This window comes from Homalodisca vitripennis, chromosome 5, assembly GCF_021130785.1.
Source record: "Homalodisca vitripennis isolate AUS2020 chromosome 5, UT_GWSS_2.1, whole genome shotgun sequence".
Classification (NCBI taxonomy): Eukaryota; Metazoa; Arthropoda; class Insecta; order Hemiptera; family Cicadellidae; genus Homalodisca; species Homalodisca vitripennis.
The window spans coordinates 48,453,872-48,481,456 of NC_060211.1; the positions used below are offsets into that span (position 1 = coordinate 48,453,872).

Here is a 27,585-nt window from a genome sequence, read left to right on the forward strand (position 1 = left end):
TTACAGACACTACACTATACTACCTCCAATTCTTTACTACATGTAAATGATCATGCCCTGTGTTAACCCTAGATGTGGCACGCAAACTTACTGTAGTGGTACAGTGTTTTAGAGTACCCGATAATATATTTTTTAAAGCTTATTTTAACTAAAATAAGTGCTCCAAATGTAAACAAACTATACAAAATTTTTCTTTCAAAAGACCACAGAAACATGTTTTGTTGATGTGTTTTTGTTTACTTTTAACATAATTTTTAATGCTTAAAAACTATATGAAAACAAGTCCTCACTTGAAATACATAAAAGAAAAAAAGAAAAAATACACATTTGATCCCAGATTTTATGCTCGTTGGAAATCTGATATTTGATAAGATTTATGTGGTTGCTCTTCGCTACTACATAAATTTTATTGCAATCAAATAATAATTACTGACTTAAAAAAGTATGTGATGTGACGGTATGTTAATGCACCGCATATGCGGCGCATGCTACTTCTGATAGAGAGGACAGGACAGGTCTACCTACATTTCACTCCATCAATAATTAAGCCAAGGAACAAATAGCGTTGCTACTGCTTTGATGAGCAACCGCTGAGCAATTGTATTTTTGTAAACGAGAACAGCCTACACATCTTAATTTCATTTGGTAAAATAAAAACTAAACTTTATAATTCCAGCCAAGTATTCAAGCACTAATAGAGTTTGTGATGTAGGGAGTGGAACATCACGACTCAGTTGGACATCACCATACGTACCGCAGGACGTGAGGAGGCAACAGCACTCGGACACAGGAGCTCGGCCACGCACCTCACCACCACCTCCTCACTCCCCACCTACAACTCGGCCACACCCATCGGCAGACACAACCCTTCAGCCTGACAGCCATTGGGTTGTTCAGCAGATCAGTCAGGTAACCTTTGTTACTACCAAGAACCTGCATGTCCTTTGTTTGAAGGTTATTTTTGACGATGGAAGGATTGTGAAGGAAACAGGATTTTTCCAGACATTTGCCATCGTTCAGTGAAACACCTGAGTGTTACTGATTTCTTGTTTCAGTTACCTGAGTGTTACTGATTTCTTGTTTCACTGAACAATGGCAAATGTCTGGAAAAATCCTGTTTCCTTAACCTGCATGTGTTACTACCTATTTATCCTGTTGTACACCACATGTTTGGAAAGTCCCACCCTTTCCCTTATCAACTTTTGAACAGAAATATATTAACAAATACCCATAGCTTTATAATCACTATCGTTATAAGACTAACATTCATGGTTTTTGGGATATGGGAACTTCAAACTCCAAACCTAAAAATGGGGGATTGGGGGAGGAAGTGAGTTGAAATAAAATGTAAACCCCTATCAAGTGAAATTTCCAATTTGTCCCTTGTAAAATAAGAACAAAGCCGCAAACCAGAGGTCTCTTATCACAATCCAGTACAAAATGGCAGCGTGTCAAATGTCAAAATTTTAATTTAAAAATATGCTAAATAAAACAATGCTTTTGTTTACAACTTTGAAACTGTTTATTTAGTAATGTTAAAAACTCAATAAAATTAAAATCTCTTTTTAACCTTTTGTAAATTCAAAAACAAAAGTATTGATTTCAGTGTATGGAAGGTTTGCATTTAAAAATTTTACGTATTATTCAAAATAAACCTTAAGTTTTTATACACTTTATTTTGAAAGCCAGTTTATTTCTTCCAAAACTTCAATTCAATGATTCATTTCATTGATTGTTTTTAATATTATTTACAATCTTAGATAAATTTTGTTTGAATTCATAATGTTTTAGAAAATTGCTTTTGAAGGTTCATATTATTTTGTAGGAAAATAACCATGATTATAAAAAACCTCAACTAAATATATTATTTTAAGGTTAAGTAATTTTGTTGTATCTAAACAAGTAGCAGAATAACTTACTTACATTAAAACATAAAACCAATATTTAATACTTTTATTTATTTTATTTTTTTGTGAGGCCTTTTAATGGCAATCGAAAGGCTAAAGGCCTCACAAAAAATAAAAGTGTTAAATATTGGTTTTATGTTTTAATGTAAGTAAGTTATCAGTAACCAATATAAGCTCCATCTACAACAAGTAGCAGAATGTTTTTAATTTACTAAAACTTGTTACCACATTGATTGATTGGTTGTTAAATGCATTTCCTTCAACTAAACTAAATTCGTTTACTGAATTTTAGAAGATCTATAGTTTAAAACATAAGCATTCAAGCAGCAGTGAAATAAGAATTCTTCTGGTTTCTTTATTAATAATAATAAGAGTTTGTAACAGACAAAACATTTTGACCAAAACAATGCTTGTGTTATGAATCTTGCTATCACTATACAGTTTTAAAAATCACTAAAGACTGTACTAGAGTTTATAAACTTCAGTTTGCTTTCTTAGCTCTTAGGCTACGTGGACAGAGTCATAACTGACATCAAAGTGTTCTCGTTCACACCGCCTCAAACTATGCTTTACACAATCCATTCACTTCTTAAAGATAGAGGAACAGGAAGCATTTTTTGTTCACTTCAGCATCAAACGGTAGATAGACTTGTGCCCTTATTTTAGCCCATTCACTGTGCAAGGCCAATAGAGAAGATGGACCAAATTAATGCGACAAGTTTCATCTGTAAACCTTTTGATCCTACTATTAGGTACTATTAGGCCTCAATTAGGTAACACTGGTACAATATACTAATATATGTCACAACAGTTGCAGAACCAGCTGCAGCAGATGACAGGGCTTTACAAGAACTTTGTGGAGAAGCAGCACAACTGCCCTCCCCCCTGGATGGGTCCCTCCAACATGCCAACTGCTCTAGGTCAGTTCTTGTTTAGTTAATTGATTAGGTAATAATATTCGCTGAATATTCCCTCAGCCAGGTCCCTAAGACAACGAGGTGGTACTGTAAACACTATACACAAAAATCTAGTAAAATAGCAGAAAATAAATATAACCTAGGCACTGTTGAAGCGATTTTTAATGAGACCTCAAAGGGTTAAGGAGTCCGGCCAGAAACTAAGCAGTGTTGCTGAAAAAAAGTAACAAAGAAACTATTACAGTACAGTAGAACCCCTCATATCCGACCCTCACGGGACCGGGCCATGGTCGGAACGGCCAAAAGGTTCGATAAGCCGAGGAATAATAAAACACCCACGTTTTTCGGGTAAAAAAAAAGCCGTATATTGCACTAAACTATTAGTAACAGAACTGTACAAAATACCCACTCAATACACATAGTGCTGCTTAAATTGTAGTTACGAACTGTATCCAATGCAAAATTAATTTAATACAAAATTATTTTTCAGTACATTTTAATAAAAAATAACAGTTTTTTTTATAAAATGGCTAAGTTTCATTTTTATATTACAGTAACAACGAAAAATATTATAAATACAGTACTGTACTGTTTAATCAAAAAGGCAAACAATTACATACAGTGTGTACAGTACAATTGAAGAAGTCCTTAATACTCTTTTGCTTAAATTTACTCAATCTTGATTTAGCTGAAAAAATCACGCCATTTTTCTTTGCCCACAACACGTCCATAGGGTGTAGCTCTCTCGGGTTCTGCTCCAAATATTTCAACACTACGTCAAATGCGTCTTTAGCCTCTGAATGCGTCACTCCAGTATCACGATCAACTTCTTCTTCTTCAGCGTCGCTGTCTTCATTATTTGCGCTTTTAACTGCAGCAACTATTTCGTCATCATTGAGTTCTTCATTTGTAGACTCAGCCATGTCAGCTTCGGTCAGCCACTCCTCCACATCTGTCAGCTGCAGCTGGACACCGTGTTGCAGTTCCTGCAGGTCTTGAAGAGTTTCTTCTGCGACGTCGTTTTCTTCAGCTTCAAGGTCAACTCTTCCATTGATGATGTGGGCTCATCATCGTCCTTATCAGCACTATCGCTTTGTTTTAATGATGGCCAAATTTTCTTCCACGATTTTTGAAGAGTTGTCTCTTTGATTTCATCCCATGCAGAAGCGGCGGTATAGATGGCGTGTTTTTATGTTTAACATCTTCATGGCCTCCAATAGGTGAGCAGCCTCCTTCTGTTTTGTCCAAAAGAGACCCAACATATTTTTTTTCCGGTACCGTCTTTTTACCCACTCGATTACGCCTTGGTCCATTGGCTGGATTAATGGGGTGACATGTGGAGGTAAAAACATCGCTTTTAATGTTGCCTTTCTTCAATTCATGCTCTGCGGGATGGCTTGGTGCATTATCCAGCAACAACACAGCTCGAAGTGGCAGGTTTTTTGATTTTAAAGTGTTTTTTAACAGCGGGCACGAATTCAAGAAAAAAACTATTCTTTAAAAAGAGCACAATCCATCCAGGCAGAGGATTGATTACGGTAATACACGGGGAGTGTTGACATATTGAGATTTTTAAAAGCCTCTCGGCTTCTTCTTAGATTTACCGATAACAAACAACGGCAGTTTGTGACTGCCACTGGGCGTTGCTAACACATAGCAATTGTTAGTCTATCCTTAGCTAGCTTTGTACCCAAAACAGGCTCATTTTTTAGAAGCAAGAGTAGATTTTGGCAACATTTTATAGTTCATCTCCGGTCTCATCTACGTTATATACTTGTTCGGCTACAAGATTACTATCCGACACCAACTTTTGAAACTTTTCTACAAAATCTTTTGCAGCATCATCAGCAGACAACTTTTCACCCGCAATAACAACATGTCTAATGCCATGGCGAAGCTTCCAGCGGTGAAACCAACCTTCGCTTGCCTGGAAAGTCTCAACATCTCCTCCCAATTTTTCACACAGCTTTTAACGGCTTTTTCTTTTACAAGAGGCCCCGACAAAGGAGTCCCTTTCCGCCGTTCTTGGCAAAACCAAACCCAAAGAGCTTCGTCAACGAGTTCTAACTTAGGTTTTTTTTAACATTTTTCCGATTTTTAAGAGCATCTTCCGTTTCAACGGTCATAGAATAGGTTTCGATGTCTTTACTACGGTTTTTTCTGCAGTCTTTAACTGTTGTCACGCCGACCCCCTAGCTAATTTTACTAGTGACTCACCACGGTCCAATCGTTGGAGCACTTCAAGTTTTTGTTTAAGGGTAACGCACACACGCTTACGTTTTTGAGTAGCCATAGCTAACGTTCACTAATTCGCACAACCACAGTTTTTTACACAATCACAAACCAAAGATTGTACAACAATCACGAAAACAAAACAGTCAAGTAGAGCAACGTTTACGTCGACAATCAGAACGCATCTGGCCGTTTAACAGAGAAACAATGCACAGCGCTGATGAGTCATGTTTCACGTTGAGACTTGTCGACTATAGGCAGCCTTTGTTTGGTCGGGCACATGGTCGGATATCCCGAAGGTCGGATATGAGGGGTTCTACTGTATTTGAATATGATAAACATTCCTCATAATTTTACAGAGAATAAATAATGGCAACTGATTATCCATCCACTCTTCAGTATATGTGTAGAATAACATAAAAGTCTGCCACGTAATCTATCCGAAATTATTCAGCGGTACTATTTGAAATGGAAAATGAAATTGAGTATATTAAGCTGCTTTTGATCTACCATTAATGTAGTGTATCATAAACATACTTATTACTCACATCAGGGTAAATATTGAACACAGTAAAAATATGACCATTGTAAAATTTATACCATCATGATGTTTTTTGTTGCACCGTAGGTCCGTATTGCCAGTATATAGCATCAGCCACTCAGTGGCAGCAACAGCAGTTGCTCGTCCACTCTCTCAACCAGTGTTGCCAACTGATCTGGCACCAACAGCGTGAATTAGCAGCTCTGAAAGAGGCTCTCAGATTGGTATGTACAAAAGCATTTCTAGGAAAGAAAACTAGTACAGTGTTCTTTTCTAATGGGCTTAATATGAAAATATTTAGCTGTGTACAGTATTACTCTGTTACTCTGTGAGTATTATTACTCTAAGTCTAAACGTTCACATATTCTGAGTTAATCTCTACTGTGTATGAGAAAGAGGGATTAGCTACAAGTTTGTGATTTTTAGAAAAATGCAGTTTTAAGTTGATAACTGATAACCTAGTAATGATCTAATTAGATCGATGATTTGATAGGATTTTAAATTTACCATTTACTTGGCATATCAATGCTCAGCAGAAGATGTGGTATCTGACGTGTTATCACATATGTCTGTGTGTGTCAATGATCACGACCACCAGAACACAGAAGACAAGATGATAAATAATAATCAGTATGAATTATTTTATTAAATAATATCAAAATATAAATACATTATATTTAAAACACAGAAAATTTTACAAAGTATTGATAACGGAGAAAATAATTAATGTTATTCTGGGAAAAATGAAATTTTAATATATAAAAAATGAATATAGTAAATGTAGAATATTTTTGGTACAACAACTTTTAGTTTTGTATTTCAATATTTCCATAATTCTATTGTTGGAGGTCACTTAGGTATTACATACTGCAGAGAAAAATAAATCAGTATTATTAAATCCTTATACTGCATAAAAAAATAAACAGCTGTGTGTAACCTTTGTAAAATGAGCGAGTGCACTCAGAGGAAATATTATGGTGAACGTAGATAACATATATTCATTAATATATTTTAATTGTGTAAGAAGTTTATCAACAATATTACAAGATTCTTAAACATTAATATTTAGTATGACCGAAAAGAATTTGATTAATTATATAAACTTTTCAGTTACAGCAACCTCAACAAGAAGGTCACTTCCCAACTCAGACAGACGACCCGAGTTCCCCCCACTCCAATCTACGATCAACGCAGCAGCAGTCTCGTCACGTTGCACTCAAGCCCTCCCTGAGCGCTGGGCCGTCACTCGCTCCCCCTACCGTTGTCTCGAGCGCTCATTCCCTCCCCAACCTGGCCTCCCCCCAGACCACCCCTACTTCACCTACGCCTCTCAACAACCGCAACCTCCTCTCGTCCCCCACCGCCACTGTCCTGTCCCTCCCTACTACCCTCAACAATGCTCCTGTCCCGGCTCCCACCCATAACCCTAATCTTTTTTTCAACCACAGTTCCCAATTCACAGACCCGAATTTCATAAATCTATATCCGCCTTACGGAAACAATCTCAATTTTGAGTTTCCCTCCCCAGTTAACTTCTTTCCCAATCCTCCAGAACCGTTTCTGACATGGGCCTCCTCGCAACCCCAGCCTACCACCACGCTCAATAACCAGGTCCCTCCTGGCAATAGGGCAAACAACTATTGGGACAATTTCCGAAGGTAAACTTCATTTTTGAAAGTATTTTTGTAATAGTGAAATCAAATTTAGACAGAATTCATTGAGGAATACTTTTTTAGTAAACAGTTTGTCATGTATATGTAATCGTAATCCGACTGTTTATACAAAGTAAGAGAAATAGGTATGAACAATAAATGATATAGAATTTTATATCATTTAAATCAAATAAATTATTTATTTATTTGTTATTAGTAAAAATATTAACTTCTCCTTTATTACATTATACTCCTCAGTTTGATATTGAATGTGTTGTAAAAATTGTAGAACATTTTTGTTTATGTGTGATTCTAGTAATTTATCTTTAAAGACAAACTGGTTTTTAATATATTTTGTTAACAATTTTTTACTATTCAAAATTCATTTTATGATATTACATTTTTTAAGTTAATTTGCACTTTTATCACCCTCTCTCCTTTATTTTTCCCTTGTCCTCTTCTGCTGTAAAACACATGCACAAACACCGGATCCCTATAAAGGTTCGTCTAGTTTATGTTTGCTGCGTTTGTTTGGTTTGTGCGTGTGTTTGCACAGCTTTATTGGTATCACTTCATGCTTGCGTTCTGTACATTAGTTGATTGTAGACAAACTTTAGAGCACTTGTTGAGATAAGGTTTTGTGAAGTTCCATTTAAGAATCAAAACATTCTTGAAAATAAATCTAATTTTTTTTAAACGTAAATATCATCATTGCAATGTGGACATCAGGCTCTTTATGCACTGCGAATACATCTTGCATCTTGGCATTTTATTTTCAATGTGTTGATTCTTAATGTGTTGATTCTTATTCTACAATTTCTATCCATGTTTACATGGCATTTTCAATGTAAAGGTGGATGCGAGAACCACTTGTGTTCATTCACGTAAACTGAATGTGTTCATTGCCTGAGGGATAAATCTTATGGTTTTCCTATGCAAAAATTCAAATTAAGATTTTAATGTGTTCAATGCTAATTTTAGACATAAAATGAACAAGTATAATAAAAGTATGGTGTTTAAAAAAATTAAAGACAAGTACTTCCTACTACTCTATTTAAAATTATGTCAAGGGCTAAAACATGCCACTCCATTGGATTGCATTTACATGCCGTTACCAGTATTGGACTGCACACACATCATTAATTCACTTTCTACTAACAGAGGTAGATCAAGGGCAAAAGGCAATAGGGCAACATCCCTTCTCCAAACCCTCTGACGTATATTTTCAAACAATTAATTTAAAGTTCATTTAACAGTAACAACGTTTTAGAAAACTGAATTGTGAATAGTATTTCAGCCCTGTACATAAAAAAGCAATCTGTCAAGCAAATGAGTAGATCCAATAGGTGCAAGCAATTTCCAAGGAAGTGTTAAAATAAGAGCACTGAGAGGGGCTTTCTCAATCAGCTATGATGAGTAGTAGGCAATTTGTGCCATCATAAGGTTTATAGATAATTCCTTTACCCTATTAACTTCTTTCCATAGATATTGCATCAGACAATGTATAGAAATTCCAATTCGCTCATATTGTGGATATTCTTTAGGGTACTATTTTTTTTAATCAACAGGGTGTTTTTTTTTTAACTTAATATAAATACAGATCTTTGGCAAACTTCCATTTCCGTAAAATTGTTTATATAAAAACTCAAATCCCGATTCAATCAGCTTCATCCCCACTTAAAACATTGAAAAATTGCAAAGTACTCTTTTGATAATATCAAATTCAATCAAGGGAATTGAAAGAGAAACTGTTTGGTTAAAATCAAAATTTTAATGGAATGAATCATTTTTGAGATATTAGGGCATTTTTATATGAGTGATTAATTTTTTTAACAAAAATTAATAATTGTTAAATTGGGTTGCATATGAAATAAGTATTCTAATATTGAATTTAAAAGATTCTTATCAAGAGAACAAGAAACTTAAGTGTTAGAACTGAGTTAATTGTAAATATTTGAGAGCTATAAGACAACTAGTACAACAGATTAACAGAAGTCTTACTTCCAGCCCCTCAATCCTCTTCTCTCAGTTAAGTTAACCAATTTGTAAATAATACTGGAAACACTGGAATTTTTATTGTTATGAATTGACCTTATCCTGGCAACAAATGCCCTTAACCAATTAAAGTTCTTTGCCTTTTATAGTAACAAAACATTCTTATTTTATAGTGAGAATGACTAATAATGATTTACTGTAGATTCATTAACTCTATTGTAATTCATTATCTGCGGTATTTTGTAATTATTTAACTAACCCGAGAATGTAATAATTTTAAAAGAATTCAGTTGGATAGGATTAGTGGGACTCTACTTTATTTAGACCATCGTAATATAATGTCCATTAAAGTTTGAATTGTCGAGTAACACGTAACAGAACAATTATGTGTGTTCATTACATGTAATGTGTAATAGCTTTCACTCATTATATAACTTGTTAACCGTTAGAATTGCTTTGTGTTTAAATTGTTGTCTGTGAAAATTTATCTTAATCGAACAAACTTATCTATCAATCACACTTGCAAGGTTTGGCACGTAATTATGATTTGTCATAATGTCAATTTTGATTTGTATTACATATATTTAAGTCACATCTATATATATAAAAATGAATGTTTGTATGTTTGTCCTTTATGGAATCGTGAACTATTGGACCGATCATGATGAAAATTTGTATATGTATTTTTCCACGGAGAAGGTTTATAAGCTATGCCCATCCCTTTCCCGATTCAGGATTCCGCCCCACTGGTTACAGAAATACCCATAAGAAATGCATTGCAGCAAACATATGTTAACGTCTTTTCAAATTTTTAATCAGCTGTTCTTTGTAAACATATATTACACTTATAGTTTTAAAGCATAGAGTAAGCTTAAGAGAAACGACAAATTTTGTTTAAACTGTTTTTGCAATCACTGTTAAACATAGACTTTACTATCCAGATAATACAATTCAAATTTGACGTAAAAATTCACCTTTAACTGCAATATTTATTTAATATAAACCATGCTCATGCTTGATCAGAAGAGTAATGCAGATATCATAATTACTATCTTACGTTGGCTACAAATATAAAGAATGTTATAAAATCAACCTTAGTTGTTTTTTTTGACAGAAGTATGGTTCTCAAAAACTCTGTGTGTACATATTCTCTCGATTGAGACAACAAAGCAAGCTCAATCGTGGCATCGGAGATATAACTAATTTAATCTAAAATTTATTATAGTAAAAAAAAAAATTTACTAAGTAATATAAGGACTTCGGTTCTTAAGATTTGCGTGCAAAGCCGTGGGTAACAGCTAGATAGAGGCAGGAATATGGTACATACCTTCATAATACGCCCAAGAGGCTCACGATGGAACGACTATCAATTATCTCAGCAATGTTTAGAATGTGATAGAAAAAGAATAAGTGAATATAGTGTACTGTTTTCAACGGGAAATTGCGTGCGAAGCCGCGGGCAACTTTTGCAAAAAATTATTGAAATGCGCAGAAAAGCGCGCCGGGCCCGCTAGTTACACAATAAAAATAAAAGTTAAATTATTACTAACATGTTATAGAGCCAAGTTACTGTAAGCAAAAATATTATCTAGAGGTTTTTACCAAGCGTTCCTTAAAGAAATGAAAGTACTTCCTGATTGAATGGAGTCCACCCATTCAGAGCATGCTATGACTGTTATGATTAGGCGAATTTACAGTAAATATTATAGAATATGTTTTTTGTTCACTTTAAGGTAGTCATCAATATCGAGGGAGTTATGTCTGGCCAGCGGTACGCAGTCAAAGTCAATGGCATTGGCACACGCAACGGCAATGCGCATACTTAACCTGTCTGTGAGGCTCGTTATTACTCACTCTTACCTACTTTTTATCTTGTGTTATTTTTAGCTCTCCTAAGCATTTATGATAGACCCTCTAGAGTATTTATGTTGTACTGATCTGTATTATTTTGAAGAATATTTTTAATTTATTTCCTTCTGTGCTGATGCCCGAAGGCATTACTGTTAGCCCGTTCAACTACTAGTTCCTTTTAATTTGTCAGGCTTTCCAAATATATAGATCCACAGCATGCTCTGAATGGATGGCCTCCGTGTAATCATAAGTACCATAATAAGCAATAATTATAATAAATTAATCATGACTCTTTTGTGTTTAGTGGGTAAAAAATATTGTTATCCAATAAAGAATGCAATGAAAGATAAGATAGATGATAATATACTGCTCAAAATTATACCAACAATTAAATACAGTTGAGTAAGTAATATGCAACTAGTTCTAAGTAAAACTCTTACATTATAAAATCCTTAACAATCAGATGAATTTTGTGACAGCTATTCTAGACAGAACCTGCTGAGCAACAGCGGTAAGAGCAACGATGGACTGCCACAGCCTCAGGCGCAACGGACACCCTTGGAGAGGTTCCTGAACACGGACACCCACCAGCCTCCTGTCAGGTACATTATGAATTAGATTGACAGTGAAGAGCACTGGGCTCTTCAAGTAGTCTTGAGATTGATTGTTTCATTGTGACGGTACTTTTGGGTCGATACCATCCGATTCGGTCTTGCCTCGAATTCCCACATAACTACAGTCAGGTGGGATCGGTTCCAGGGGTGGGCTGATTTATTTTCACGGAATTTGGAACTTTGCGTTCTGCTATGTATAGGGATCAAAGCCATTCTGTTTACTCTGTGGGTAGTTGTATGTGAGGAGGTAGCTCAGAAGTCAAACTTGTCCCTGACTCAAAGCCGAAGCCCATGTCGGATGGCGTGCTATCACTACTCCTCGTTGTGAACCCAGCGGTCCCACTCCATCACCCACAAGACTAATGACTACCCAGGTGAAAGCTGCACCCTTTCACTGGACACTACTAAGCAAATTACAACAAGCAAACTGTATTGTAGCAGGTTTGCTCAAGGGAACTACACAAGCAATGTATCCGGTAAAATGGCTATCCTAACTCAGATACCTAACTAAAGAAGTCTTAGGAAATAGACAAAGGCTAGCAGCCGTCGCAGATTGTTTATCCAGGATCGACCATATATGCTTACCTGAGGTTAACTCAGATGGCTGCAGTACATTGTTATCGTGGGGGTTATTCGGTATGTTCAAATTAGTCAAAAAGGAAAAAGTGTTTGATCTCAATTTTCCATTGTAAAGACTGGAGCACCACAAGGTTCAATACTGGGTCTCTCTCTCTACATTTTACATCAATGACCTCTCAAAAATACTTTTATCCTCACTAGATCAATATCATAACAGTTTATCTGTGACTCTTTTTGCAAATGATATTAGTTTATTCTGTAGCCACCAAGACTCCAAAGTTTTATGTAATACAATTAATTCATCAATAAACCTTCTTTCTCCATGATTTTCCGTGAATAAATTTTGTCTTAACTTTTGAAAGACTCAGGCAATAAGTTTTAACAAAAGAGGTGATAATTAAATTAAGAACTTTTTCAGATTTAAAGTTCATTTTATCAGTTAATTTTTTAGTAGTACAAATAGATGACAACATGAAAAGGAAAACTCATGTAACGGCTTTGTTTTATTAACTTGACTCTATAATATTCGCACTGCTGTGCCTCTCAGATTTTCTCTCACAGGAGACTCAGAGTGGCATTTTTGAGTCAATATGGTATAGCTTTCTGTGGATTTTGCGCTCTTCAAAATTTTAATAGAATTTGTGTTCTGAAAAAGAGGGCGTCATGGATCGTCTGGGGCCTTGAGCAACAGGAGAGTTGCAGGGATTATTTTCCGTCAGATAGCGTATTAAACCTCCCCTCTTCATTAATTTATCACTGTGTTTATTTAATTTTCAATAACCAAAATTTTTTTAATTCCAGATCATAGATATGCACAACACTAGAAACAAAGTCAAAGAGTAAAAATATTAAAAAATTGAAGTTATACCATTTTAAAAATTCAACTTTCTATTTTGACTCTAAGTTATTTAACTCTGCCTCTTCCAATTAAAACTGCTTCAAGTGTAATATAATTTAGGACAAAGTTAGGATGTTATCTGGCCAGAAAAGCTTATCTTTATGGCTTGCATGTATCCCTCAAAATTATTTCAATATGAGCTTACTTTGCTAATAATTTTTTTTTATTATTGTCAACACATCGATTTAATCTAAAATATATATTTTGTTTTGGCTTCTTCATCAGTTTTTTTCCCAATTTGTAAAATGAAAAAAAATTGTAAATAAATAAATCTCAAATGAGGCCAGATAAAGAGATCTCACAGCTATCCTACTATCTAGCTTTTAATATAGAGCCATAAAAGCATAATGTTTGTAACATTCTGAGAAATCTGTCATGTTATTGACATTTTTTTTAAATCTTTTGTGTTTCTGCTAAATGTAATATATCTTAAGTTTTACATCACAGTGTAACTCCTATGTTTTAATAACTTTGAGTCAGTATCTTGATGTGTGTCCTTGTTTAAAGTTGTATTTAAATTCATACTTTATAGTAACTTTGTAAGTGGCAGCTGTTAGTGTTAGCAATGAGTTGTTGTCGTGTTATTACAGAAGCCGAAAGGAACGACTCAACGCCCAGAACCGACAGACTGACAACCTCTTGCTGTCGGGAGCTCCACTGCTGCCCCCTCCGGAGACTGTGGGGGATGAGGGTGACCTGGGTGAGGCTAGTGGCTATCATCCCCACTTCCCCTTCCAGCACAACCTGTGTGCGGAGCCCACTCCCTCACTTGGTGAAAGCAAGACGCAAGGTATCACACTGGCTTATGTATTTTTATAACCTTTATATAAACAAAGTAACAATAGTATTATGTAATAGTCCTTCCGGCTCAGTTTAAGGTAGGTATCTACCTTCCTTAGAAGAAGTAGGTAGATTTTGTAATAGCTGAAATATATATTATTTATATATTCTTATGGGATTTAAGTGTGCTTAATACTTTGAAAACCGTTTTAGTAGTGAGATACAAAAAAATTTTTTACAACAAAAAGTTTAGGAAATTTTATTATAAGCATTCTCCAGAACACTTTCTTTTTTCTCCAGCATCATAAATAACAAAGTTGTGATTTTTTTAAGTTTAAATGGTAATAATGGAACAAAATGGCGTATCAAGCTGGCCAACGAACTTAGCCAAGATATTTATAACATCAATTTTTTGTACTGTTTCAAATGTTTTGGACTTTTTATTGTAATTTGTTTATTGTTATTTTTTCACATATGCGTCATGTAGCATATTTTTGAATGGGGGTTATTTTGAGCTCTGGGGGTCATGTTCGGTGGTCATAAAGAAATTATTGGCAAGTGCTTTTATGAGGACAAGTTGCAAGAAGCTGATTTGTTTATACACAAAACTATTTAATTAAAAAATATAATATAATATAATATAAATAAATATAAACAAAATATATAACAAAAACATCATAGTGCAGCAAAGAGAATAATGCTCATAACAAATGGCCAAACACGATTGCCAGGACAAAACTGCAGTTAGTAAGTGTACATATGACTGTTTGATCTTCCCTTCTTCACTGCCTCTCATTCTCCTACACAACACTTAACTCAATGCAGATCTTATCTGTAGGACATAAGAAATTACACAGTTCACCATCTGGTATCAACACTTTAATCTTTAAAATGCACCTAATGCGATATTTTCAACAGAACATTATACAGATTATTGATAATCTGTATCTTTGGCATAGAAGTTATTGACACTTTACCATTGTTGTTATGTTATATTTCCATTAATTAATTGTTGTGTGGAATTTATTTGAATTATTACTAAAGATTTTAATTAAGGATTTAAATAAGTCAGTGTAAAAAAAGTAATTATAGATTTGTTTGAAATATATTTTTGTAATGATTTATGATGAGTGTGATAAATTATTAGTTTTTAGTCATAAATTCTCTTGCTGTAATTTATTTGCAAGAATTAAAATATTGATTTGATTAAATGTTTAGTTATCAAATTAATTTACTCCAATACATTTATAAAACATTATTACTTCTTTTGACAGTAAGGCATCAGGTGTACTCACCTCACAGTTTCCAGCACAACGTGTGTAACGAGACAGAGTCACAGTCATCACGGCTGGTGAACCACTGCGAGGCTCCCCGTGGAGCCAACAAGAGGTGTCCTGTGGAAGGAGACAGGAAGGCGGCAGTGAACAAGCGGAACTACATCGAGGTGACCCCGAGAGAAGCTAAGATCAGCCAACTGAACAACTATCACACAGAGAGTAACTGCGAGGCCAACGCGGAGGCGGAACGACCTATCAACCTGGAGTGTAGCCCGCACGCACGGCGTAACCCACGCAACGTCAACTGCGAGGGCAACGATGGGCACTGTCTTATGGCCTGTGACAAGGGAGTACGCAGGAAAGACAACAAGGGGAACGTCGCTAAGGAGTGCAAGACTGAAGTCAAGTGAGTAGCAATTTCCCCATCAGAAAAGCCCTTCTTGAATACAGATTAAAGTAGAACTTTTTCACCCACATAGTCAACTCTCAGAGGAGCTCTGCTTGAATATAGATCAAAGTAGTACTTTTTCACCCACATAGTCAACTCACAGAAAAGCCCTACGTGAATATAGATTAAAGAAGAATTTTTTCACCCACATAGTCAACTCACAGAAAAGCCCTACGTGAATATAGATTAAAGTAGAACTTTTTTACCCATACAATCAACTCACAGAAGAGTCCTTCTTGAATATAAATTAAAGTAGAACTTTTTTACCCATACAATCAACTCTCAGAGCTGATCCTGCCAAAGGCATCTGTTACATAAGTTGGACTAAGTAGGGAACAGTGAGTAAATGTAGATAGGATAGATTATATTTGGCTGTCATACATTATTATATAAGTTTAGTTCTTTATCAAAGCAAATTTCCCTCCACAGCAACAAAAGTTAAATTCAAATTCATAGCAAAGTGAAAGAAGTAATGTGAAGTACGACTGTGTGTCTAGTGGTGGCGGAGACTCGCTGGAGGAGTGTGTGTACTCGGAGGTGGCTGCGTTGATCTCTGTCAACGAGTGGCGGCCACAGTTTCTGTTGCAGTTGTTCAAGGACCTGCGGCTGCTCAGTTCCTGTACTGACCCCAACATGCAAGCGGCTCTGTCCTCGATACACACATTGGCAGCCAGAACTTCTCAGGTGAGTCGTACAATTGGGCATTGAATAGCCATTAAGAAAAGAGAAATAAAGTAGGTGACATACTGCTCATTGACATCCACTGGATAGCCCAGATGTAAGTGGCAGTAATAGTTTTTTTTTTTTCTCTCTCTTAGGACAAGAAGCTTATAAATTTCACTTAGTCCTGTAAGAACCTTTGCGCTGCTTCCGGAGTGACAGGATATTCAGGATGGGTAAAGTTAGGGGGTAGGGGCCGCCTCCTATCGAGATCCATGAGGAAGAATTAGGGCGCTAATCTCAAAGTCATGTCCCCCAGGAAGAAGGGGAGGCCAGCTCGGAACCAGCCTCTCCAGTCAAACCAGGCAGGGGGTGGCACACCCTTGTTGAGGCTAGCAAGAACCTCAGATAGTTAGGGAACGAACCCCACCGAACTCCAACAGTCATCTCTCGCAGTAGACTAGACCTATCGAATTGCCCTTACACCCCAGAATCTTGACATTTGCGGTTAGTGATGTGCCGCTCCTGGACATCCATAGGGTTGCCCAAATTTAAGTGACACATCGGTTTTTGCTGTGCCCAGTGGTAGGTTCAACTGGAAGATAAAAAACCAGCCAAAAGTGATCTTTGCTGAGTAATGGTTGTTTTACTTATTGTAAGTTCTAGTGGCAGCTAGCCAGATGTGAATTCTAGTAGTTATAGCGGCTTCACTTGTCATAAATATCGCAGAGTGAAATAATTGTGGAACGCCGTCTTCATAAACTTATTCAATCTATCTTTACTATCATTGGGTTTGTTTCTTTCAATTAGTACCTATACTAACTATCATACAATTACATTTACAGCCAATTTTTAATTTTTGTGTTTTTATTTATAAATTTTAAAATCATGTTTATGTCACACCCACTTTCATTTGAGCATTCCTGCACTCTCATACTACTGGTCTAGCACCATAAAAGCAACCTGAGTAGCAGATAGTATTAGGTATTCAGCACCTTTTGGCTCATGTTTCAGTTGCCAAGCTTGAAATTCTGCTTCAATACCATGGCATGTCTTCCTAAGAGCACCACCCATATACCCAAACCCAGCCCTCGAATCCAGGCATGACCCTCAAACATAATGTCTGAAGTTGCCACTATGTTTTAAATAGAATAGATTATTTTGAAGCAGTACTATGATGCTAAACTCTATGATCATAGAACATTTTAAATGTATCAGAAGTAAATCACTAATTGATTTGGGTGGATTAGTCTGTAAATGATATATGTTACTAGGTGAAGAGAATAATTAAAGCAGATAATTTGTACACAGGAAGAGCGAGGAGGTATGAACGATGAGGCTGTTAACAATCAGATGGGACTGACGGAGTGTCTGCTGGACAATCCTGGACAACAACCTCGCAACTGGAGTCACAAGGAGGCACCGCCACAGCTACCCACGGTCAGTACAACACCACAGTTCATGTATTTAATGTACTACAGTAACAAACCTTATATATCTACTTTTGGGAATGGGTCAATTACCATTTGAAATTTACTGAAAGCAAAGAACTTATCACCTGTATAAGGGGTGTGTTCAAAAAGTAATGGGAATTTTCATTTTTTGAAAAAAAATGTTTATTTATTTGTCTAAATTAATGTTGTCACCTTCAAAATAGTCCCCATTAGATATTATGCACTTGTGCCAGTGCTTCTTCCAATCCTGGAAAAATTTCTATAAATTTAATCTGTGGGAACCCCTAGCTCTTTCAGTGATGCACTTTTAATGTCATCAATGCTTGTAAAACAACGGCATAGAAAATATATAAAAACTCACATGAAGCATATCTGGAGAATATGGAGGATTTGAGGAATATCGTTAAAATACTGTTACTGACCAAACATTCACGAAGAAGCAATGAAGTGTGAGCAGCTGCGTTGTCATGGTGCAAAAGCAATGAATTGTTTTACCACAAATCTGGGTGTTTTTCGGATTGCTTTATGCTTCAGGTAGTACTCCTTTTTGACTATTCGACCTTGTGGCAAGAATTCATGATGCATTATTTCATTAAAATTTAAGAACACATTGAGCATAAACTTCATGTTTGACTGCACTTGTTGAGCCTTTTTCGGTTTCGGCAATCCAGAATGCCTCCACTGAGATGATTGAGCCTTAGTTTCGACACCATATCCATAAACCGGTTTCCACCTGTTACAACACGTTTCAGTAATTTTGCCCTGGAATTAACCTGTTGATTAGTTCAAAATTCAACAATTTTAGAACAAATTTTGCAGCCTCACATTTCATACCCCAAATATTTAGAAAATTTCATGGCATGAGCCAATTAATTGATATGCCAACACCATAAGCGACTTCTCTGGTCGTAATTTGGTGATCGTTCATAACCATTTTTTCCACTGTTTTTACGTTTTCATCAGTTGTTGATGTGCTGAGGCATCCAGAGCATTCGTCCTTCAATGTCTTCACAATCATCATTGAAACATTTATACCACTTGTAAACCCTTATTTTACTCATAGGCCTTTGTTAACATTTCCCCTCACTTTGTTACACTTTACTTAATTTTTCATATAAAGTTTGATACAAATTCTTTGATCCGTTTTTTTTTAACAAACAAAAATCGCTGAGTTCATAATACATATCTAACCTGAAATACATGTCTGGCAGATGCCACTGAAAAAGTGAATAATGAATTCAGCTAGAAATTGTATTATATTTCAGGTGCATGAGTACCTACATAATAAAAATGTTGACAATCGAACTTTCCAAACCAGTGTAACTTAGTAAATTACTGTTACTTTTTGCTTTCTTTAAAGATATGATTTAATACAAAAGCCATACCTTAAATCGTAAAATAAAAGTTTACTGATCAGTTTATTAAATGAAACACCATTAATCCTTTTTTAAATATAAAACCACTGCTCTTTATTTAATAGTTCATTCTTCCTAGTTTCGTTTTTAAGTAATCATAAGAATCTAGTTCTCTTATCGTCCAACCAAATTGATTTCACAAGAGAAGTCTTAGATGATTTCTTGTCCAGAACTGTGCCAAACTGGACTGGGAAGTGCGCAGTATCCTGGTGGAAATGCTGCCATTCATAAAGTCCCAGCTATCAGAGGTGTGCGGTCCTGCCTTACTTGAGGCCATTCGCAAGCTGATCCTGCACCTGGTACCCTCTCAGTCCACCCAGGAGCAGTTAGATGCACAGTTGGAGGATGCCCTGCACAAGTTCCATGGCTGCAGGTATATCACTAAAGCAGCTATCTTAGACAGTATTCAGTCTAATTAACCCTTTGAGTGCCATAGATCATACATTTTTTACATTGAAAGAGTGCCAGATGAAACTATGCAGGTATATACAAGAAGTGCAGGCCATTTTTGAGTAAAAACATAAGACGTTAGTAAAAAAGAGCTGTAAAAATTACTTTTCCAACATATTTCAATGATTTCTTTTATGTTGGTAAAAGATTGTTTTAATCATCATCGGTCACATACATTTGCCTAACACAATTCACAACAATTACAATTTTTGCTCTGTTACTTTGACAAAAGTTTAAGAGTGAAATATGTTGAGAAAAAAAGATTTTTTGTTTAAATTATATTCATAACATGGTTAGCTATTTCTTTATTTACATATTATTAGCTTTTGGATACAGTATAAACCAATGAAATAAAAACACTATTCTGTAATAAATTAAATACAAAGTCTTCTGCTACGGGAGACCCTGGCAATATAAGGGTTGATTATGTAATGTTCTATTACACTATTTGATGCTTCCTTTGTTTGCTGTCGCAGACTGGGGGATGTGTACGAGGAGCTGCTCACTGTAGTTGCAGATGTCCTGATCAGTGAATTGACTTTCCTGCGCCTTGTGAACACAGTGCATCATGCTTCAGTAAGTCTTCTACACCTTTATTCTCATATGTATGTAGACTATGCTTGATTGTGCTATGTTTATGTATACATTTAACCCATTGCGGATCGTATTGTTTTGGCACACGGGCACCAGCGGGCACAAATTAAATTACGGTCAGCGGCCGCATGAACAGCAATGGTGCGCCACATCGTATCGCTCGCTATTGTATACTAGAAAATTCTGCTGTGAAGGTATTTGTTCAGATGGAACATGGGCCTTCTGGGGTATCCGTGATGTAAGAACGATAACACGTGAGCAAGGTTCCGGGGTGGCAGGGATGATGTATGAATGAATCATAGTCTAAATAAAGCGGCTTGGGCGAAGCGATTACAACATCCGGGCCATTGTCTAGACTAAACCCGCCAACACGTACGTCTGCGTCGTTTAGTTCTGTGTCACCAACCTCAAAAGTATTATAATAACAACTGAGGAAACACCCAATCAGAAGCGCTAAAAAATAGAGAGTAAACTCATATGAATGATTTTTCAACTTCGACATACAACTGCGATCTGTAGGATATTTATAAAACTTTTGAAAACTCTAAACATAGATCGTTGTTAAACACTCTTAGTTGACTAGTGAAGACGATCGCCCGATCTATCAGACATTACTAGAACTATTTGGAGGGAAACTTAAAAGCAAACCGCTTTTGCGACCTGAGTTCGTCATTGTGCCGTTAGGCCCGGCCGCTGCGTGACGAGCCCAGCTCGTCAGTGATCCGCAATGGGTTAATTCGTTTACGATTGATGAAACATAATGATTTTTTCTAAGAACTATAACCCTTGCTTTTCTTTCTCCGATCAACACTTTCTAGCGCATTCTATTTGTTACTGCTAGAACTTGTATTTCTTGTCTGTGCGCACTTAACTTTGATTGGTGAAAGTTAGTCATGAACGTGAACTACAAACGCTAAGTACAGATCACTTTACAAGTTTCTTGACAGTGATATAAATATTAAGAGACTGTCGATATTAAATATTCAAAGTTACGATAGATTAGGATGAAATTTCCATTACTGTTGACCAAAATCGGATACGGAATAGATGTTGTCAAAACACTGCCATGATTTCAAGTTGTGCTTTGTATCAACTCTTTAGACAATAGACAATATCCTTTATTACAATTTCTTCAAGAAATGTTACAGCGTCAAATTTAAGTCAAAATTAGTATAATAGATAAGCTTCTTCAAGTGTTATGTGGGGTCTCCCCAAGCAAAGAATTCATTTAGGGTGTAGAAAGCCTTGTCTAGCAGCCATCTCTGTAGCTTCCTCTTCATCAGCACAGGGCCTCCAGCTTTCAAGTGGTCTGGTATCTTGTTTAGCATCTTCACTCCTGCATACAACGGTTTCCTTTCATACATGGCTGTTCTGTGACCTGGCAGCACATAGTTTCCTGCATATCTGGTGTTGTATTCATGCACGTCACTTTGTTTAGGGGGCTCTTTGGTCACACAGTAAAGGACAGTATCTAGGATGTAGATGGAAGTGACCGTCAGGATGTTCAGGTTCTTGAAAACATCTCTACAGCTTTGTCTTGGACTTAAGCCTGCTATTACTCTGATTGCCCTTTTCTGCATACCCAGGACGCGGTTGAGATTGCCCATAGTGGATCCACCCCAGACAGTAATACCATAGCGTAAATGGCTTTCAAACAATGCATAGTATGCAGTCCTTGTTGCCTCAGGGGTACTAGTTGCCTTGATTCGTTTTATGGCATAGAGAGCTGACCCGAGTTTTAGGCAAAGATTGTCCACTTGATTATTCCAGGATAAATTTTCATCAAGTATGACACCTAGATGTTTGATTTTGTCAGCTGCTGTCAGGTTGGGCATTTCAGATACTGTAGACTTTTTATTCCCAAATTACATTTGCTTGGTCTTACTTTCATTGAGAACTAAGTCATTTTTCATACAGTAGTGTCATATTGAAGGCAATAAAAGTGTTCACTTCTAGTTGATCTACGTTTCTGTTTGCAGTAAGCAGCACAGTGTCGTCCGCATACATGACCATCTTACTGTATTCCTCTAGATGTTCTGGAAAATCATTGATAAACAGCACAAACAGAATTGGCCCTAGGACAGAGCCCTGGGGAACTCCTCTGTTAGTCGGTACCAATTCAGATCTGACAGTATTTGTAAATCCTCTTGTTGTGTGTTTTAGTTCTACCATTTGGCTTCGTCCTTTTAGATAACTTGCAAACCATTTTAGTGCTGTTCGTTGGATTCCTACATTTTGTAGTTTAGCTAGAATAAGATCATGTCCCAGGCAGTCAAAAGCCTTGCTTAGGTCAAGATACAGGCTGGTGATAGTGTTGCCATTTTCTATGTTCTCAATTATATACTCAGCAAGGTCTATCAGTGCAGTTGTGGTTGATTTTCCAGTAACGAACCCATGTTGGCTGTCTGTCAATGATTACAACAAAACAAAAAACAAACAAAACATTTATGAACCATAAAATACTACAGATGATATAATGAGTGATTACTCAAAAACGTGTATCTCATCAAAACCACATAAGGAGAAAAAAGTTGGAAAAAAAAGAATTGAATGGAAATTAACTTCATAGATAAGGATGTTTGTTCTTTACTAGAGTGGTGCTTGTTTGTAAATCAGAACATTAAAATATGTGAAATAATCACCGATAATTCCAAATATCTGCTATATGCTTTATATATGATATTTTAAGTTCTGAATGACCCTACCATCACACTAATGGTGATATTAGTTAAAATTATACATAACAGGGTAAAATTATTAATTAAGTTCTTCATCTCCTTTAGTGTATCATTGTTGTTCATATGCCTGGTCAGAGTGAATTGATTTGTTACAGCAGTTTAGTTTGGTCGTCTCTTTTGTTGTAATTGATTACAAGGTTCTTAATCTCTCATTTTTTTCAAAAAGTTGACCTTTCATCTAATTTGTTATTTGTGAGATGTGTGTGAGTAAGGTTATGTGTTTAAAGAGGTTCATGTTATTTTTGCAATTTATGTTGGAGGTGAGGATTTCTAGTCACATATTTTGCACGAATTCTCTTTATTTTCCAACTAAATTGATTCAACAATGCTTCGAAGTTATTCTTAGCATTTATTGATCTGTGTTAACAGTATGTTGTCACGGTTGTATACTTTTGTAAAATAGTTTATGGATAATCAGAGAGAGATTTGTGATCAGTATTTAACTTCTGTTTGAATGAGAAATTCATTGCTTATCTTGAATTTTCCCAAGATACTGTGGTAAAAAACTGTTTAGGTAATACACTGTTGAAGGTTTTTTCTTTTTTTTAGTAGGAAGCAACATTTAACAAAAATTCACCATTTTAATTTTTCAAAATTAGATTATCGTAAAAAATATTTTTTGTGGTCAGATACAAGTCTTCTCAGAATATGCTGACGAAGAATTGTGTATTAATACTCATCTTCTTAGTTTATCATGTCTGATGTTGATGTTATCTTTTATTTTAATGTAGGTTGTAGTTAATATAGTACTTAAAATAAAAAATAGTACAGGTCCTAAAATTGAGCCCAGAGGAAAACCTAGTTGACAGGAAGAGTTTCTGAAAATGAGACATTCACACAATGGTATCTATTGTACAAGTAAAAATGGCTCAAATTCACACGTGATCTGCTAAAAGCATAAATAATAAAAGTTTAATCAGCAGTATGCTGTGCTCAACTGTGTTAAAGGTGGTAAAAAAGTCATAAGACCTAAATTTTACCATATTTTTCTTTTCAAGGCCATCAGAATAATCATTGATAAAAGCACATTCCTGTTCTGGGAACTCTTTTTGGATATTTAATAGTACTTGGTGAATATTTAAGACTAAACCGTCTCACCAAATATTTGTTCCAGGATCAACCGAATGGAGAGGAAGCTGTAGAAGAGGAGGAGGAAGAGGGAGCAGTGGGGGGAGAGGTGGGAGATCCCTTACCTCCAGCTTTACTGATAATGCATCCGGCCAACCAACCTCGAAGAGCTAAGGTTGAATTTCTTATCTTTTATATCTACAGTATATTTATCTAATAAGTCCTGTTACTTGTAGTAGATAATGATAGTGATTCTTTTAAACTACTGTATCACTAATTCAGAATCTCATTCTCATTGATTTTGCATTATAAAAGATAAACATACCACTACAAGTGCAGTAGGAGCTAGTTAGACCTTTGGTAGTCTGGCCCTCTGTTTAGTTTAATTTGGCTTTCAAAAATAGTAGTAATGAATAAAACAGAGTTTTTAGTGTATACAGTATAGTCAACATTAAATAGTAGTTCTTCAAAGCAAAAATAGCTTATCCATAATACAAAAATGTGTGTGAATGGTATAACGGATGCAGACACATTTTATTTACTTACGAAAATGGTGGGAGATTTCAGTCAGGAAACAGGATTAACGTCTTTATTATTATCAGGATTAACGACAAGCAAGCTTTTTTTGCACAAATGTAGTGGCTTTGTTTTCATCCTTATACATTACCATATACTTTAATTAATTGTCCTTTTAATCTTTACAATCATACTTCTATTTAGTTACAGTATTTATTTTTGATTTATAAGTTTACTTTAGTGTTTTAAATGTAATCTTTATGTTCTTTGGAAATATTTTTTATAAATAGAGCTACTTGATAATTAAAGTGTTTTCTTTATAAAAATGTTTTTTATATGATTAAGCCATATTACATTAAAATTACTAATTATTTCTGCAATATGTGCTTTGATTTTTAAAGATTTTATCACAATAATAAGCTCATTTAATTCCGTGTAGTCTGGCTTTTAACGTTCGGCTTGATCTACCACCCTATGAGGTCTATGTTTGCCTAATATTTTAAAACAAAGAAAGATATTCGAATGCTACATATTGTAATTAAACAATCCAATAAATTTAATTTTGCATTTTACACGTGCACTCCATGTAGAATAACAACTTATTTATACATCCGTTACCATGAAAGAAAGAACTTGCAACAAGTTAGGACAGGCTAGCTAAGTACGTTCATTCATTTCTATAGCTTTTTTCTGTTTTAACGTAGACGTTATTTGTATGACAGAGCGAGACAGTCTCAGAAGCCGATCTGGCTGAAGCTGACCAATCACGGCACACGGGCAGTGTGGGTGAAGAGGAGAGAGGGGACACAGCCGAGGGCACTGACCAACTGGTGAGTATCCGACAGCTTAGTCACAAATCAGCTGATACCTCAGACTGTCATTATAGTCACTTTGTAATTGTAACTCAATAAATGCAGGATTTTCAGTTTGTCTTCAGGATTAGCTGTATAACTGTAACATTCCTTACAAGTTTACTATTATTGTAGATTAGTGATGATCACTCGATAGTTATTCTGTACAATATTACAAAGACAGTTGCAGCCTGTGTACAACGTTTATGTTCAGAGAAACCCACCAGTTTCTAACATGTTACCAGAGGAGGGTTCATCAAAAACTCGCTGGTCTGTTTTAAGGATTGCATCTGTTTTGTGGAATTCAGAGGATTTTCATTATCTGTGAATAAACAAAGCATGCATTTACTATATTACATTGAAACTGAAACAATAATAATAGTAAAGACAATGGTTATCAGAGAAAAGACCATAAAAAACTCACTTTGTTCAAAGAATGCTTTTTCACCAATGAAGGTTATTATAGTTTTTTGTGTCCAAGGACTTTTTGTCTTTTTGAAAAGGGCAACACATTTACAGGTGTATATTAATGCACCTTTAACGGAATGAATGTAAAAAGAGTTACAAGAGAAACATCCCCTAAACAGTTCTTTCTCTTTACAAAAACGAATTAGTTCCATTCAGGTTGGGTTCCAACACGATCCATACTTACTTACTCTTACTCCCAGGGCCATATCTTTCATAATTTCTAGATTTGCCTCCCTCTGATGATGAACTTTTCCACAATATAAAAATTTGCCCAATTAAAATATATTTGGTTCAAAAAGGATAGAATTTCAGAATTGAGTGGTCTAAAGACATTTTGGCTGGCATGATTCTAAGACATATGATTCTAACAAGTGCTATTTTCTCCAAGAGATTCTACTAACTGAAAATAGTACACACACACAAACACACACATACACAAATCTCACTCTGTTATTCCCACTCTTGTCAGTACAGTTATATTATAGTCCAGAACATTTATAAAGGCCTAGAGCTCTATATTGGTTAGACCTTTCAGTCATGTACTTCAATTAGTATTCTCTAAATTTCAGAACAACTTTGTAATTTCTTACCACAAACTCTAATATGGTCGCGTATTATTTATTTGTCTGTGACAAAAACAAATATCCTTATTATAAAATAACCAATAGAAAAGGTGTTTAATCTAATTTAGATCCTGATTTGTACGTTGATCTATGTACAGGGCTGCTACGCTCAGGATAAATCTGGAATTTGTTAAATTTCATGTTTAAAGGTGGAAGGATTCTCGTCTTGGTTAAAAGTAGTTACAGGTCGAATTCATCGAATCTCCAACAAAAATTTGACTTCAAGAATCGATTAACGGGTCTCGACAATAAAATCTGCGAAGATCCAACACGTAATTAGTTAACACAAATTATCAATCACTAATTAAAACCTGTTTTTATCATACTTTCTATTTGAAAAAGCCGTGTGTAAATAGATACCCAAATTGATGCTCATACTTTTGTAAATAAAATTTTGTTTGCAGTTCTGTATTTATGTAAATGCATCACTGTGAGTCTGTTGTGTATTTTTGTGGACATAGCTGTTAAGAAGAGAACTGCTGACAGAACTAATTAATCATCGGTTAAAAAGAAAACTTTACTTGAGGAAACAAAAATTAAAATTAAAGCACTAGGGAGGAAATTAAGTCTGTAGCTAAATAATTAGCTACCATAAGAAACTAATTAGCTAGTATAAACTAGGGGCTTTGATTTTTTATTTCTAACTTACTAACATTGAACTTTGTGTTAGTAAATAAACATTTATCTTCTTACTTTCCTATTTTGTAAGTACACTTATATGGTTTAATGTTGTAGACATTGTGTGAAAGTACTATTATGGTTTAAAGTACTAGAAAAAGTTGTTTTTCTTCCAATTAGATTACACTAATTAATTGATATTTCTGTAAATTCCTGTAGTTTGGAAGGAGTATTCCCCCTGTTCACTGCGTTGGCAGTTGTAGCTAAATCTTGATCCATTGTAGTCATTCACCTCACTCACAGAATTATCTGTATGGCAGGGATGTTAAGATCAGCCGATATATTAGTCCATCAGCCATTGTCTGTCTCTCACTGGGATGCCAAATCGTGTTATTTTATACTCCATAGTTACTTATCCGCCATGTTTCCTGCTGTTGAG

General features: G+C 35.5%; 1 protein-coding gene across 4 annotated transcripts in view; it reads left to right on the forward strand.

Annotated features, from left to right (window-relative positions):
• Positions 1-27,585, forward strand: part of LOC124362114 — a 79,064-nt gene that overhangs the window by 45,931 nt on the left and 5,548 nt on the right. For all 4 annotated transcript variants that reach the window (XM_046816314.1, XM_046816313.1, XM_046816311.1 and 1 more), the window contains 13 exons: positions 713-909; positions 2,719-2,827; positions 5,685-5,821; positions 6,708-7,255; positions 11,575-11,697; positions 13,777-13,976; positions 15,241-15,649; positions 16,189-16,375; positions 17,663-17,791; positions 19,391-19,593; positions 20,147-20,246; positions 24,117-24,245; positions 25,309-25,416. In XM_046816314.1, coding sequence (XP_046672270.1) covers positions 713-909; positions 2,719-2,827; positions 5,685-5,821; positions 6,708-7,255; positions 11,575-11,697; positions 13,777-13,976; positions 15,241-15,649; positions 16,189-16,375; positions 17,663-17,791; positions 19,391-19,593; positions 20,147-20,246; positions 24,117-24,245; positions 25,309-25,416 — 2,579 coding nt within the window. The remainder of the gene's footprint in view (positions 1-712; positions 910-2,718; positions 2,828-5,684; positions 5,822-6,707; positions 7,256-11,574; positions 11,698-13,776; positions 13,977-15,240; positions 15,650-16,188; positions 16,376-17,662; positions 17,792-19,390; positions 19,594-20,146; positions 20,247-24,116; positions 24,246-25,308; positions 25,417-27,585) is intronic.